This window comes from Haemaphysalis longicornis, unplaced genomic scaffold (genome assembly GCF_048455015.1).
Source record: "Haemaphysalis longicornis isolate Haplotype H1 unplaced genomic scaffold, Haemaphysalis longicornis Haplotype H1 scaffold_1, whole genome shotgun sequence".
Lineage (NCBI taxonomy): Eukaryota > Metazoa > Arthropoda > Arachnida > Ixodida > Ixodidae > Haemaphysalis > Haemaphysalis longicornis.
This window is the reverse complement of record NW_027526203.1, coordinates 468472077-468488092: the sequence shown is the minus strand read 5'-3', so window position 1 is coordinate 468488092 and position 16016 is coordinate 468472077. Positions and strand designations below refer to the sequence as shown.

The 16016-nt window shown below is 45.6% G+C and overlaps 1 protein-coding gene across 1 annotated transcript in view; it reads left to right on the top strand.

Moving 5' to 3' along the window:
• Sec8 (exocyst complex component secretory 8) overlaps nucleotides 1–16016 on the top strand; it is a 63665-nt gene that overhangs the window by 5836 nt on the left and 41813 nt on the right. The window contains exons 8-11 of the mRNA XM_077688113.1: nucleotides 1876–2362; nucleotides 12114–12247; nucleotides 12598–12804; nucleotides 14114–14185. Coding sequence (XP_077544239.1) covers nucleotides 1876–2362; nucleotides 12114–12247; nucleotides 12598–12804; nucleotides 14114–14185 — 900 coding nt within the window. The remainder of the gene's footprint in view (nucleotides 1–1875; nucleotides 2363–12113; nucleotides 12248–12597; nucleotides 12805–14113; nucleotides 14186–16016) is intronic.

Here is a 16016-nt window from a genome sequence, read left to right as displayed (position 1 = left end):
GGTGGTGGTGGTGGTGGTGGTGATGATGATGATGATGGTGTGCCGACTTAAGGGGCCATGATGACAGAATGCAACCTTGTTCAGTTTGAAAGAACTAACCTTTAGTAACTCACTCAGCCCTATTCCAACTACGAAAGATGTCTTTTTATTTTTTTCAATTAAGAAAAACTGTAGAAATATTGCAAAACTTACAAATTTCGCGCTGCACGACGTCAGCAGCGCTAGCACTAAACACATAGTTATGAGTGTTTAACTGCATGTTAGCATTCAAGTGATGCAGTAAAACGGAACTAGCAGCCCCTCTACAATCACCCAGTTATGTTTCTTGGCGGTGACTTTGGTCAGTGGCTGCCAATCGCATAAACAAAATTCTGTGATGTCATAGAGACCTTGCCAGAAAGTGTGTGTGTGTGTGTGGGGGGTCACCACTGTTTCATCTGTTTTAATTAGTATCCAGATTATTTGTTTGAAGTCTGCAGTAAAATTGGTATCATTTTTATTGGGACAAAGCAGTATTTTTATGGAACCAACTTTTATTTTGTCTTCTTGGCCCATTTGACAGTTATCATCCACATAATGAAAGAGTTCTAATCTAAATTCATCTGAGTCTTGCATGAGGGAGACTTGTGGAAACAGTATTTGTGAGGGTGAAAGGAATTAATTGATTCAATATAATTCATGAGGTGTGGCACTGCATTCAAATAAGTGGGATGCACCTAAGCAAAATTTACGAGCAGTTAGCGGGGACTTGCGAAAACAATTGTTTATTTGTTAACTCTTGATCTGATCGCAAGCGGGGGTAGGAAGATTGAGGTTCGAAGTTCCGTCAGAGCTGACCTGGATCAAAGGCATTGTGTGCGTCCATGGTTTAACGAAGAGGTGTTGATAGCACCATTAGTAAGGAAAAAGACTTGGAAAAAATAACAAATTGAAGCATGTTCACACTGTTCTATATTTATTGGCGTGTTGTCTCGGCCTTAACTTTAATGACGTCAGTACTAAGTTTATCGTTACACCCCAAGTTTGTTAGGATTAGGTTAAAAAATTATTAGCAACTCAGAAAAAAAGAAAATGAAATTTAACTGTGCTAAACTTTCAAGTGTGTAGCTTGGAGCATAACTGGTACTGCTGCCAGGCATCCGAATTGCTAGCGTCATTCAGCCTTTTAAGTATTTTCATGCACTGCTAAACCACAGGTTGTTTTAATCAGACATGACAATTATGTTAGCGATGTATTTGCTTTTTAAGCTTGGCATGACAGTCCCACAAACTTCGAAATTAGTATTACCAGGGTGGTTTAAGAATGTATAGGTCATAAAAGGAATAAAGCACTTGAGAATTGATCGCATGACATGCTTAGCAACAGTCTGAATTCAAAACAGTGCTAAAATACGGGACAAGAGACAGCACATTGCCCTGACTAGCAGTTGGTGGTTTTATTCCGCGGTTTGCGAAATGTATCCAAGGAGAAGAATGGAGGGAGGTGAGGAGGAAAGCACCAGTTGCTAGCCTGTGCCGTGCGTTGTTGTCCCTCGTCCGGTCTTTTTAGCGCTGTTTTGAATTCAGATAGTCTGCTCTAGCTAGCCCAGATCACCGTCCTAGTGCAGTTCAGCAGCAGGCCGAGGTACAGTGAGCGCGTGTGTAAGTTAACATTCCCAGTGTCAGCAAGGTGCCTTCATCGGCTGTTGGGACATATTTGACAGGGTATTGTGCCGCTGTTCCAGGCCTGGTGTGCCATAAAGGCTGCGTACATTAATGCCCGGCTAATCTAAATCATGCATGTTCGACCCACAGCTTTGACGTGTGTTGGCGTGAAATTTTGGTTTGTGGGCCAAAGTGGTGGGCCCTGACAGGTGTAACCAAAAACTGTTTCAGAGGATGCTTGAAGATCTTGTCGAAGAACTCCACCGGCACTTGTACCTGCGAACAACAAGTGAATCGCTACAGAAGTTTCGGCGCCGGTGCTCGGACAGGCGGCTGCAGTTCAGCTCGTCTACACTCGTGAGGACAGCAGCCTCGGAATCGAGCCCAGCTGCAGGCGGGGGCTCAGAGAAGCGCTACGTCTCGCCACCGCCTTTGAGGTTGCCATCCTTGGAGTCGAGCACGCCTTCTTCAATCCAGGGCTCCGACGCGAGCAGGCGGATGCACTTCAGCTCAGTGCTGGCCATGAGGTCGCCCCTCCCAGAGCTGGGCACGCCCACGGGCCAGCACCTGACCAGCACCCCGACAAGGGCAACAACGGCTTCCGACTCCGCCGCCGTGCCGCCTGGGACACAGGCGGGCCTGTCCACGCCCGCAAGATCAGCCCTGTTTGAGTGCACTGCTTCGCCTATACTTAACACCACTCTCCACGACACCAGGGGTGAGTCTTTTTTTTTTAATATCTGCTTGTAGCTAGCTACAATCGCGGTTGGTCACTATCATTGTCAACCAATTTGCTTCCACGGCAGGTCGAAGGCCTCTCTCCAGTGCCTTTGCAATGGGTACGCCTTGGTAATTTGCAGCCGTTGCTTGTTTGGCACGAGGTTGCAGAGCTGCTGGTGTGGCAAGTTCAAGAAAACATGAAAAAGGGGGAATTTCTTAGCAGCTTATTAAAAAGTGCTTGTCTGTCCAAAGCAGTGTGGTGGGTGGTGCAGGACAGTGGAGAGTTATAGTGGATCTTAGAGCTGGTGTAGCACCTGGTGGCCAATGGATGTCGTGTTGGTTAGGCACATGGCACCTACCGAGCACCATGTGCCTTACCACATGTGTTTTATAATCTGCCCTAACTCTATAATAACTGGCAAAGTCTAAGTTACAGGGCACCTGGGCTGTCTCTTATGGTACGAGAATGTGTGAGCATCACTTTTCGGTGAGTTTTGAAACGCAAATGTGTGGGTTGGATATTTTTAACGGGCCATGAAAACAAAATGCAAGTTTGGTTCATTTGAAAGATTGCGTCATGAGAATCATACTGACACCACTTTTAACGCAAACTTCGCTCAAATAAGCTGTATGATTAGGAAAAAACATAGTTTCATACTAATATACACTAGAGGGAAATCTGGCGCCACTGTCTAGGGGAGCCGTGCTTCAGCGAGCGTGCCGTCATGTACCGGGCAGGCACGTTCCACTTGTCCTTGGCATGGCTCACGAACAGGCTGAAAAGTTGCCTCTGGCTGCAAAAAAGCAACAATATTACTCTAAAAGATTATTGAAATTTGTTTTGTTATTACAAAATTGAACTTCCAGAAAGATTTACCTGTCAGTAATTATTTAGAAGCTTTATGCACGATGCAGAAGAAAAAAATGTTACCTTTCTGGCTTCGAGACAAAAAAGAAGCCGTACGGCTAGCTAAGCCAAGTAGGCGAGGAACGTCGCTAGCTGCAATGGCGCCACCCACGGCGGCCCGCAACTGCAGCGCCAGATTTCCCTCTAGTATATATTAGTATGAAACTCTATGGGAAAAAAAGAGAATGGCTATGCGACCCATTAGCTCATTTTCCGCACTAGAACCTGTGACGTATCATGGGCAGCTGTGCAATTGGCTGAGGCCGGCAAAAGCAAACGCAAGTTAGGCAGGGCTTATAAGCTTGCATAACGAGCTATATGTGCTTAAATTTAATGCATATTCATTTTATAGCAGTAAAAATGGTGGGGTAAACAATGGAAGTTACGAAAGTACATGTAAGCATAGAAGTACCAGTGCACTATGCTTGTTATAGCTCCACAGCAGTCCGACACTTTGGAGTTGTCTCACACGACACTGGCCGATTGGAGTAAGCGATATTGTCTTATTTGACCCTGTTTATCGAGCATACCCAAAATTTCACAAAACAATTACTACCAGCCGTAACAAAAACAAGCCAGGTGCAAAACGGTCAGGAACAAAGCGAGTGCAGACAGCGGTCCTGATTGCGTGGTGCTATCTAGGATGACTGACAGTAAACAAGGTTTTTTTACAGTTCACTGCAGACTAAACAGCGCACTAATGTTTGCTTGAACACCTGTTCTAGACACGTCATCGCAGACATCATGAAACACACAATTTAGTGGAAGAATCAAAATTTTGGCTTAAATTGTTTAATTTCTTGGTGACTAAAGCATCATTTTCTGCCGGATAAGCACTGGGGGCACTACGAAACACAAAATCTCTCGAATAAAACAAACTTGTATTTTGTCTGTGTGACCCCTCTAAAGGGACCCTGCAACACTTACTATCGAGTACTAGAAATGTATTTTGGGGTAAAGTCTATTGTCCCAGCAATATCCTCCCGCAAGAATTATGAAAATCCGTTCACTATCACCGAAACTACGCGCAATGAGAAATCGCGCATGATCGTTCCCTCTCAACTCGACCGCGGCCAACGCGACGAAAGCTGCGTGCTCTCTCCCGGAGAGGGGGGGCGGCTCGTGGCATTCCCTTCGGCGGCCTTCGATATATCACAGGCCGAGGAGTTTTCTCCTTTTCTCCGCAACGTGGAGGGGCCTATTTTCGGTTCGGTGCCACAAAAAAGCAGGCATGGGTACCTGCTCACAAGCGCGCGCTCGGGCGGGTAGGGCGTTTTTGAAGCAATAAACGTTTGTTGTCGAGAGTTCCTGTTGAAAGGGAAGTGTTGAGCTCATCACTCAAACTATGCACGCACTCAAAACACAAAAGAAACGGCAAAACTGTGCCTACAGGTTCAGGCATAGAAGAGGCTCGTACACAGCGCTGACGACAGTGGAAAAGGGAGAAATTAGCCGCGAAGTTGACCAGTGACAGCCGATCGTACAGCCATGGCCTCAGTGACGTCGCTTAGGCCTCGATGCATGCGTCACCACCAGCAGTCCTTGCAATTCTTCCCGTTAGTGTCAAGAGCAAAAAATAAAATAGCGGTTACTGCTCAGTCTCACCTTGGCCGTTTTATCTTTTTGCGAGTGCGCTTGCCAGTCCAAAGGTTGGGTCCCACCGTGTGGGCTGTGCGGAACAGGATGAGATAAAAGGTGCGGCCCTGGCTCAAGCGAGAGGGAAGATTCTTGGTCTCTCTTGTTTGCTTGCTCAGAGCAGTTGTGAGCAGCTCCAAGCAGCTCCATATTTTATTTGCGCGTAGAATTTCTGAGTAGTTTTGGGCTGCCCTGGAACTGCTCAAAGCTGCGCTGAGCAGGCAAATAAAAGAGACCATCTATCTGCAGAGAAGGGAGTTTTTTTTTTTAAGGGGGTCGCGGTTTTTTAGGACCAAAAGGTTGCGAAAAAAATCAATTTTCTGTTAAGGAACACTAAAGGCTATTGGTTTTAACTGAAAGGTCATACGTTTCTTAGCTCTCTCGGCTTTTGTTCGACGAGCAACGATGTGTTATTTGCTGAAAAATAAGCAAACGGTGCCGGCATTTCTCTCACCCGCTTCCCTTTCATTTCTTCATGACATAGGCATTGCGTCACAAACTAGGAGTGATGCATCGGTGCCGCTGGTGCAGTCTAGAGCGTAAACGCTGGCAGCGGTAGCTTTTACGTCTCCGAGCCATTGTGGACTGCGACACGTTTCCCTGACTGAGGAGGCTGGCTTGGGCATTTATGATTTTTCAGCGACATGAGAAATGCTTTTTAAGTGCAGAGCACTATAGGAACTCGCCTTGTCGTCGTAGCTCGCTGTAACGCTTGATGTTAAATGACTGCCGGAATCAGGCGGGCCGAGATAATGGACCCAAGTAGAGCCTGGCATTCCATCATGGGGCGTCCCGCAGAGGCTTCAAAAACCTAGCGGCTTAAATAGTCGTAACCATGCGAAACTCGTGAAACGCTGGCACTTGCCATGCATCTTCCCATTTTTTAGCGCAAAAAAAAAACTGCAGGTACGTTTGATGCAAAATATATGTAATTAACCGGCAGTATCTGCGTTCATTTAGTTCGGAATGCTCGTTGAGTTGGTTTTTGCCATAGTAAGCAAAAAAAAGTGGCAGTGCAACACCGGCACGTGCAGGAGGAAAAGCAAGCACCGAAAGAACAGAACTCCCACTGGCACTGTTTCTGGCAGTGGGTGCGCGGGCACTGAGGAGATGGGGAAATTTGAAAACTTTGGGTGGTAGCAGTGAGCGGATAACGGCGAGCCACTTTCTCTGCACTTCCCTCAGCTTTTACGTTGAGTGGAATGGCTTTAATTTTAAATTCTAGTGCTCGTCTACTGCGGATTCCCAGACCCCATCTAGCGGGCTGCCAGCGAAGCCTCTTTTGAAGCAACAAGTGCCGTTTTGTATAATAACCACGGCTAGCACCGCCAAGGAGCACGCCTTCATTTCACCGGTCGTCTGACTATCGCAGACATCTAAAAATTTCTGCTCTTGCGCGACTTCAATGCAGCATGAAATAAACACTCTTCACGACAGTTGTGTTGACAGTCGTTGCGCGCGCTACCCTTGGCTTGAACATAACAAGTTAATAATCCGTAGAGCGACGCACGCTTTACGGATTATTAATGGCAGCTCGAGGCAAGCAGGTGGATCAGTCAGCTAACCACTCGCAGTAAGCTCATTTCACGGGTGATTATATTTGAACCAGGCGGCGCGCCTTACCGATGGCAACAATTTTAATGAATGTATTTCCTCCTCCTACTCCTACTCCTCTGCATGCGCAGGAGATTGGAAACGTGGGCAGCTCGCTTAACCACCTGCAGTGCATCTTGTTCCTTTTGCCGATTCTAATGAAGAGACCAAGTACATTGCTTGCAGAAGCCCGGGCGCTCACCGTCTTAGGGTGTTGCGCACCGCTGCTTTTTGAAAATGAAACTGAATGCATGATGGCTGACTGAATAGTGAGGGAAGCAGCCTGCCTCGCAGTGTACTCAAAGCTGAAGTGTGTGCTTTGATGAGCTGACGGAAAGCTTTGATTTACTTTTATTTCACGGGATCAACCACTTAGGAACTGTTTATTTCGGGAAAATATCTATAGGTTCTTCTCCAATGAGCTGTTGCCGTTCACCACTTTTGTGACGTCGCAAACCGTAGTACTCAAATGCTTACAGGTTGTCGTCCCCTGTTTTCACGTTTCTGGCGTTTTCTGCCTTATTAAACAACTGCTAGTTGCAAGAATGGTGTATTTAGATTCTCGGCGCCGCAATCCACTGATACAGGCCTATTTGTTTCCACCCTTTAGTGTCCCTTTAATTTTATTTGCAGTCTATGGGTCCCAAAGAATGTACCTGCAAAATGTTAGCTGTACCGTAAGTATTTAAAAAACTGTTGCCGTTTGAAGTTGGCTGAATGGCCATTTTCACCTGTGTTTCCAAACTTTGTGCCTTGTATTCTTGAGCCAATTTTGTTCCCACGAGTGCAGCTGTCGAGTACAGTATCTTGGGATGTACTGGTCAGATTTGTATCATTTTTGCTGCATTCGGAAACTTAAGAGCTGAACAGTGCAAAAAAAAAAAAACACAAATTTAGAATTTATTTATCATAGTACAATTTTTTATGCAGTTCATTTTATGAAAGCATTGGTAATTGATGACCTGACATTTAATAAGTCTACAGCAATTGCAGAAACAATGCTAAAATTACTGCTGTGGTATAGTTGCACTCCCTGGTCCTTCTGGAGCACAAAGGGACAAAATGTATTCATGTATATTATAATTAGATAATTAAAAAAATTGCCCCAAATGCAATGACATAACATGTTGCACAACTCTGAACTTAGGCTATAAGACGAAAACTGACTGCGTATTTGTGCTCAGGATGTTAAAATACACTTAATGTGCAAATCTCAAGCACTGGTTGAAAAATAACAAAAATGTCCTCAAGACCAAGACCCTTAAGCTAGCAGCTATCTGCAACTAATCTGTGCTGTACAGTGTTTCTAGCCATACAAAGCTATACGGCTAGACCTATCTTCTCTTCGGTAAGACCACTGTTTATGCTTGGGAAAAAAAAGTTGATAAACACTGGTACATTCGTGATTTGGATAAACACGATGCAGCTGCATGGTATATTTTGCTTGGATAGAAGCATGTAATGTTTGGTCAATTGTCAATATGCTAGGGTATTTTTTCTCTTTGGTTTTGTTAGCGTTAACATTTTTTCCTTGATTTCTCTGGATTCTAGTGAGGCTCTGTTCAAATTATCTTGTGTTTCTTTTCTTTTTAATTTATTTCTCTCTTAATTTTTGTTAAATCTTTCTCAGTGGGACTGATGGTGTCCTGAGAGAAAACCAATTCCTTTCCCCGTAGGCAGGTTGGTTGACCGAAAAGCTCTGATAAGCTCGCACGGTACGCTCGTGAAACCGGGCTTCCGTTGTGTCAAAACGGTTGCTCAAAAATCACGAAAAATGAATGGTTCTAGATAAGACAATATAAGCATCGATCATGAAGGAGTGCAGTAGTATATACCTTTATCTCGCAAACCATGTATCGCTATACATTTGAATCATTCGTAGATGCATTTACTTGGTGCGTGAAAAATCGTAGCATAGGTTCGTTCTTCATTTGCAATTTGGGTATTTGAAGGTTTGACCATTGATTGGACACACTTTTAGCGAAGGTTGGACGCGCTTTTAGCTTTTACACTTCTCTCAACTTTCTTTAGGAAGGGAGGGTTAATTTTTTTTATTTCTCTTGAGTCTCGTAAGCCTTTAAAGGGACACTGAAGTGAATTTGTCAGGCTCCCGGTTTTGCTTGCACTGCGTATACTGGCTCAAATTAACACACTTTTCATCGTTTATCCGGTTGATTAGTCAGTAATTGTTTTATAAAGTGCAAAAGAAGAAAAACTACCACGCGCGGTCTGTGGCGGCCGCACCAACTAAAGGCTGTGACGACGGGAGGAGATGCACCGTGATTGGACGATCTCTAAGATTAACATTCAAACAAGTTTCGGTTTCGGTTCTGTAAAACAACATGCTTGACATCCGACGGCAGCATTGGATGGGCATTCTCGATATCTCAGTAATCGTCGTACCACGCTTCTGCCATGTCGGCTGTAAAATGCCTAAGATAAGCCTCCCAGGACGGCTTGGAATCGTAGAAATCACTAGCTGAGGCCTTCGCAGTGGATGAACGCCCTCCGTGTCACCGCAGACGCTCAAATGCCATGCGCTTTTCACCCATATTTGGAGCTTGCCTCACTCATGCCTGTGTCGTAAAAAGCGTGTTCGCACCAACCCAAGGGTCTGTTGATTCTGGCCTGTGCCCACTGCCCGCAAGCAGTCGGTGCTTATGGCAACAGCACGCCAACGAGAACTCGCTAGCGCGTCAGTGTCAGCCTGCCCGCGTTCTGTGAACTAGATCGTGGAGCAGTGAACGTTACGGCCCCCCCAAAAAAAGGTGAACTCAGTATAGAAAACATCGGCCGAAAACAAAAAAGTCAACTTACAAAAAAAAAAAAGAGAGAGAAAAGAAAACAATGTACCCGCGGAGATTCGAACTTGTGACTTGCAAAATAACATACCTGGCGCTCCAGACCACTTGGCCACGGGCCAGCGCTGCCAGCGTTGGAAATATAAGGTATATAATGTATAACCAGTTTACACTTTTATTTAGTTTTAGCATTTCAAGCAGCTTAGGTGACTATTTGTTGTATAGTGCTCGTGCACTAAGCGTCCCCCAAATTTCCACAATATCTCACGTCTAGCAATTGCATTTCTTAGACGGAAAAGCATTCGCAGATGTGCAGTCATGCTGCTGACCGCTGTGCTTGTTCTCCCAGTGCAAAAAGTGCTTCGTGCTCCCTAGTTTTTTGGTGTACGGTAAAAGTATCAGTTGATTTTATTTCCGTAGTACCTATATTGACTTCGCTGACTCTTCCCCCGCCTTCAAGTGGCCTTAGATTTTCCTACTAGCGTACCAGTCAGTGAAGCGTCACATGTGCGCTTGTGCAGCGCTTGTGTGGAGCGACCTTTACTTGGAGCTAGATACAGTGTACAAACTAACAAAGTAAAGAAAGGCACATTCTTCCATTCACAAACGTGTCGTGGCTTCGTTTCAACTGAGCGAACGAATTGCGACGACCCGTCGGCGTCTGGTGGACTAAACGCTGGGCCGACTGACTGTCGGAAGGTCGGCGAGCCGTGCAGTAGTGCAGTCAAGCCAAGTCATTTCCTCCTGACGTCACACGAAAACGCCACAGAAAATGGGTGAGGATGCAGAGAGAGGAGGACAGCATTTTCGAATTGATTTTTCTACTAAATAAATTCGCGTAAACGCGCTCAGAATGGTCGAAACATGGCCTATGAACTCCGGACTACAATTTGCGCTAGTAATCCCGCAGTGTTTACAAATCACTTCAGTGTCCCTTTAATCTTTGGTGAAAGACACAAATTCATTCGCCTATGTCTTGTCTTTTCTTGATTGTTTCTCATGGCTGTAATAGTGTTATAGGGTTATAATTGGAACATTTATTTTTTCACTTTTCTGACGTCTAGTTAAGTGTAGCTACTATTTAAAGCATCGCTTATCTCTAGTTTTGTTTCAGTTATTGCTCTGTCAGCTGTGATGATTTAATTCTGGGAACTTATAGGTATGTTTTGAACTTGTCGAGAAAGTGCTCGGCACAGTCTTGATTGAATGTTGAGTAAAAGCCATTGGAATTTTTGTTTTTCATGTTTACCAGAAATTAAAAATTGCAAATAAACAATGTTTTACTCTAGAGACCTGTTCCCTAACAGACATGCATTGCTCCGAAATTCGCCTTTTGGTACTCCCGCTTTGCTGCTGCAGAGCTGCTCTAAAATGGCATTATTCCTGCTCCTTGAGCTGCTTCGAAAAGCTCAAGCCCGCTTCCACCCCTGCACAGGCTTTGCATTTAAAATATTTCTGTTGGAGAGAGAAAAATTCCTAGTTTTCCTAGGCAAACTGCAGCTGGTCTACTGCAGCATGTCTCGTGGTCAATGTGTAGCTTCAGCACTTTTTATCTAAAATTGTATTTTTTGTTTCATGTAAGCAGTCGCAAGGTTTTGTGCCACAGATAGTTCTGTATTCATTGTTGCCTTTAAAGCAAAACAAAGGTTAGTAATAACTGTTCACTTGGCTTGTGCAGGCTCCTTGAATATTCTTATTTGCAAATTTGCTTGTGCACAGTAGGCAAGAAATGACTAAGCTATTAGAGCCACCGACTATGGTTACTCTGTGATCCCAAATAAAAAAAGTTAAAAGTATCAAAAGCAATTCTGCACATTGAATGTTTCGGCTCTTTGTTTAATGCACTACCAAGTCAATGCAAAAGTCTTCTTTTTAAAGCTTGTGTAGATTGTCGCAGCGAACGGTTGGGCCAATGGGAGTACTAGTTTAGCAGATAAACAAGCAACACTAGCTGAAACTGCGCTGTGCTTGAAGCTCTAAAATCGTCCCGCCCTGAAATGTCCAAACGTTGGCAGAAATGGGCAAAGTTCACCATTTTGGGACAATATTGGCTGAGATACCAATGCGACTAGGTGGACATAGTTGTATTGCATCTTCGTTGGCAACTAAGTTGGAACAAGACTGTGCAAGCCTGCTTCGGGCTGCTCGACTGTGCACCGTCCCGTGGGAGGGCACCAGGAGGCGAGCATGTATGAGCACGGTGGTTATGTGACCTGGGATGGTGAACCTCAGGCGTGCACACAGCAAGGTGGCGGCCGTTTCAGGCTGGTCAAGGCGGAGGGTGGCGCCAGGCAGTGTTGTTGTGTGTCAAAGCAAGTTCAGTCACTGCCTTGGCATGTCTTCTGCCCGGTCTCTTCGAAGATGGGGTCGAGGAGCTGGACTTGTAGGATTGCAGCCCTTCTTTCTGATGACTAAGGAGCTGCTGAGTAGTTGGAGGAGGTGGGGGCATTACCGGCGTCCTCAGCAGCATGTGAAAACATTCAGCCATGACACTTTATCGACAGCAAATAGCTGGTATTTGGTGAAAAGTTCTTAATTCTGTTGACTGTGTTCTGCACCGTCCTACTAACTACTCAAATGTCCTTTGATTGTTCCTGGTGGTGCCGACAAAAGTAGGGTGTTCACCAGGGTGACTTTGCTGGCACCAATTAGACGTTCCGGTCAGGCACCCTTGGACAGCACCCGTGGCCATTTTGCTGCACTGCTGTGACCTGTTCTGGGCAGAGTGAAAGGAGCCCACCAGTGTGGCCACTGCTCTGAACATGTTTGGGCCTGAGCAAATGCTTGACTCGCTTGCCCGCTGTCATGTGCAGGCACCGAGCTGAGGAATTTGCTCAAGCTCGAAGAGACCACCTACGTTAGCGAGGCACCACAGCTGGCATCCAGGTACACAGCCATTCTCGTCAAATGCTTGACTCTGCTCAACCGCGTCCCTGAAACCATCGAGGTATGTGTGTCGTGCCTCAATTGTGCCACAACTGTGCTGAAAGGATAGCTATCTTGCTATCTTGTACCTTCTTGAAACTTGAAATTGTGTGGCTGCAATCGGGCTATATGCATAGCCACTTTAGCTTCCTGTCAAAGCAGCCGCACACTCAAATGGGTTGCGGTGAAAAAGAAAAATCGGAACATTGTGAGAGGGAGAGCTTGCCTCTGTATTTGCGTACAAGTATCTTGAAGCAGGGTGTTTGACAATCGCCATGTCCATTTGCGAATGAACTTCATCACTGGCCCCTGTACCATACGTGGTGTCCTTCTGGGTCGTGTAAATGGGACTCTAATGCTTTCTCTCAACAGCTCATCAAGGAGCGCTGTCAAACAGAGCTATTGTCCATGGTGAGGCGGACCACCCAAGTATTGCTCGACTCAAACACTGGCTCAGTGCACACGGCATCAGCTCTGCAGCCTCTGTTGCTGCTGGACTTGCTAGATCTGCTGTTTGAGCAGTTCCGTGCCATTGCAGCCGGACATGAGTGTGTTCTGCACAACGTGCACGCCATGGTGGTAAGCTTTTTTCTTTTGTATGCTGGCTTCCTTTTAGAAAAGGTATTTTTTATCTTGCGTCGAGATGAAATGTTGTGCGAAAATTAGCTGCGATATAATGCACTCTGGCTAACTGGTGTGACTGGCATTGCATGAAGTTCCAGGAAGTGTGAATTTGGCACCCATCTAGTGGGGGCTGAGCTCCAGTAAGCAGCAAAGTTCCACAACCACAAACTCCCCTCTCCTTCAGGTTACCAATCCTGCAGCGCTCCTTGACATTATGGAGATATTTGATGCAAAACTGTGTGGACAGCAATCTTTGCACCTTTGCAATCTTTGCAGTTGCACCTTTTCTTTCCTAAAGCTTTTTTTTCTTTTGTTGTTTGTTTCATTTTGCAGGATGTCATTATCGCACTTATTTAATTAGGTCATGTTATTTCGGCACTACCTTTTCGAGGGAACACTTTTTTGTGTGATGTGGCAGTTTCTACACTACCTCTCATATTTTCACGCGAGTCTTCGTTACGCAGTGCTGTGTTGAGATGCTTTTAAGGGGTAACCACGTGCAGCGACGGCGACAAGTGACACGAAAAACGCAACTCAATGGGTACAACAAACAGGTAGTGTGGGCCGCAGCGACAAGCGGAAAAAATTAATACACTGCCACCAATGCCCCCCGTCGTCGTCGCTCGTTGCTGTCGCTTGCTTGTGGGCTACTTCTGGCTGGTAAAAAGCGAGCGACGCTGTCGCTGTCTTTCGCTCGTTGCTGCCGCCCACACTAGAAATGTATTCTACGTTTAGCATCTGTAGGCATCTGCTGGGTCTACCGCATTTGCACGATGCTAACATGCCCCCAATTGAAACGCGCAGGTAGGTTTAATGAGGAAAATTCGAAAAAATAATTTTATGCCAATTCTGCTACTCAGATATAATAAAGACATGGCACTGCATACCTGGCAGATGGCATTTGGCACATACAACTGTGGCAGCGAAAATCTTTTGTGCTTCATAAGCTTGCCATTTTAACGTCAGCTTTTAACGCGAGCTAACACCGGAGTGGGGAACATCGAAAGTGTATGTTTCTTCAAGAACCAACTGGCCGCACCGCAGTCTTGCTGTCTGCTGCTAGTCTGGCAGAGAGGTTTGCTTTCTAGGATGCTTGAGGTACATGTGCACTGCTGAAGCACTGGTGATGGCAGGATTGTGTGGATTGTGTTGTTCACTCAGTGATGCGTCAGCATTCTAGCTGCACCTGAGCCAGCAAGCTGCTCCTTCCTCCAATTCAGGTAAGCAAAAAGTGCCTGTGTAACGAGCTTTGGGAATATTTCAGGATTTTGAAGCACAAGAGAATGGGCTACCAATGTACAGCTTGTCTGATGTGTGGGACAGAATACAAGCTGTGGTGAGTTCATTTTTTGTTTTTGTCAAAAGTAGAGTATCTTCTGAATAAGCACCTCATTTTTAGTGAGGTCATGGAGGAAAAGATAAACTTAAAAGTAATATTATTTGGTCAATTTTAGGCCAGCACAGCTTAGTAGCTTGTTTAAAGGGACCCAGAAAAGCTTTGTGAAGGTGTCAATCAAATGCATTCAGGTGGTAGAACACATAACGGGGGATTTTTGAGCCAAGTGTGAGCCCCATATGTTGTACGGATAATTTGTAAACAATTTTTGAAGATCGCCTTTCTCAGCCGATGACCACGCCACTGCAGCGAGCTGACCGCGGCTGACGCAACGCCAACCGCGGCTGACACAATGGCGAGGTGCCCCCCTGATTTGGCCGATCGTCGGTCGCCAGCAACGTCACTGCCATTGGCTTCCGGTTGCTCTTCCTCCTTCCTGCGTGATCCCGAGGCAAAGGCGGGTCTGCAGCGATTGACGCATGCCTAGGCGCAGGAATGTAGCTAGCGGAGAACGGAAGTCAAGCATCGCGATGTCACATGGCTATTCCCAGTGTTTCCAGCTGCTGTGAAAGAAGCAGAGAGGGATGAGTCAATCGGCAAGTGGGGAGAAGTGCACTTAATTGCTTCTGGCGCAGCTAATACTAAATGTAGATCAATAATTCCAATGGCATTGCATCACTATTTGGTACTACGCGACAATAAAGGCATTTTTTAACTTTTACAAAAAGCTTTTCTGGGTCCCTTTAAATGCCTTCCCAACGTTGCCCCAATAGAACGTTCTCCTTCTGATAGAAAGGGGAAAAATCTAGGGGTGGGGGGGGGGGAATAGATGCCAAAAATTATGAGAACTGCTTTTGTTATTGTTCATTTCTAAAATGATTCGATGAAGCCACCATTGGCAACAATAATCATTTCTATTCAGCTTTAAAAAATACTAAGGAATCTTCTAAAAGGAACTGTCCAATAGTGCATCAGCATTCTGGCCACATCTGTTACACAGAGTTTTCTTGTGCAGCTCAATTACTGCCATGAGATTTTCCTGTGCTGCTTTTTATCTCCCCTCTTTGACACCTTTTTTCATTGAAACAGCATTTATTTATGAATAGGCTTCACTGCCATATATGAAAGCAATGGGAGAAAGCCAGCTTTACAAGAACAGTTACTGTATACTAGTGAGGCTTACTGATATTCATGGAGCCCTTGTATAGTCAGTCGGCTTCACTACCATACACAAATGCATTGCTAGCAAACATTTTGCCAGGGGCAATATAAGTAGTCCTGTATCAAAATGTGAAGGCCCTAGGGCCTTCTATTGATGCAAGCACATTTTGTTATTCCGAGACACAATTTTCCGAGAAAAAAATGGCTGTGTCTGGTCAGGTGGTTCTTAGAGACAATATCGATTCAGCAGTGGTGGCCTTCAGCGACTTCGTGTTGTGTGGCTGTGGATGACCATCAAGGTGCAGTAGTCCAACAGGTTTAAACATGGAGAACCAGGAGGATGCAAGTTGGGCTGAGACATGCTGGACCTGCCACTTGTGGGTAATGTGGGCGGTGGGGGAGGAAGCCAAAGCTTGTTGAAAGACACGAGGTCTTGCTTTTGACCCACCCTCTATCCAGGGCTTTACAATGGTGTCAAGCGCCTCCGGTATGCAGCTGCGCTAATGCAGGGTCCTTTTCAAAGAAGGATGGTGGCGTGGCGTTGCCCTCAGTGTTAACGGTAGCTAACATTGCCGTCACAAATGGCAAATTTCACGTGCCGCCTTCAGTTTTATGTGCAGCCTTAGCTTTGTTCTCGCTTTGTATGGTGGGTCAGACCAGTAGTGTTGTT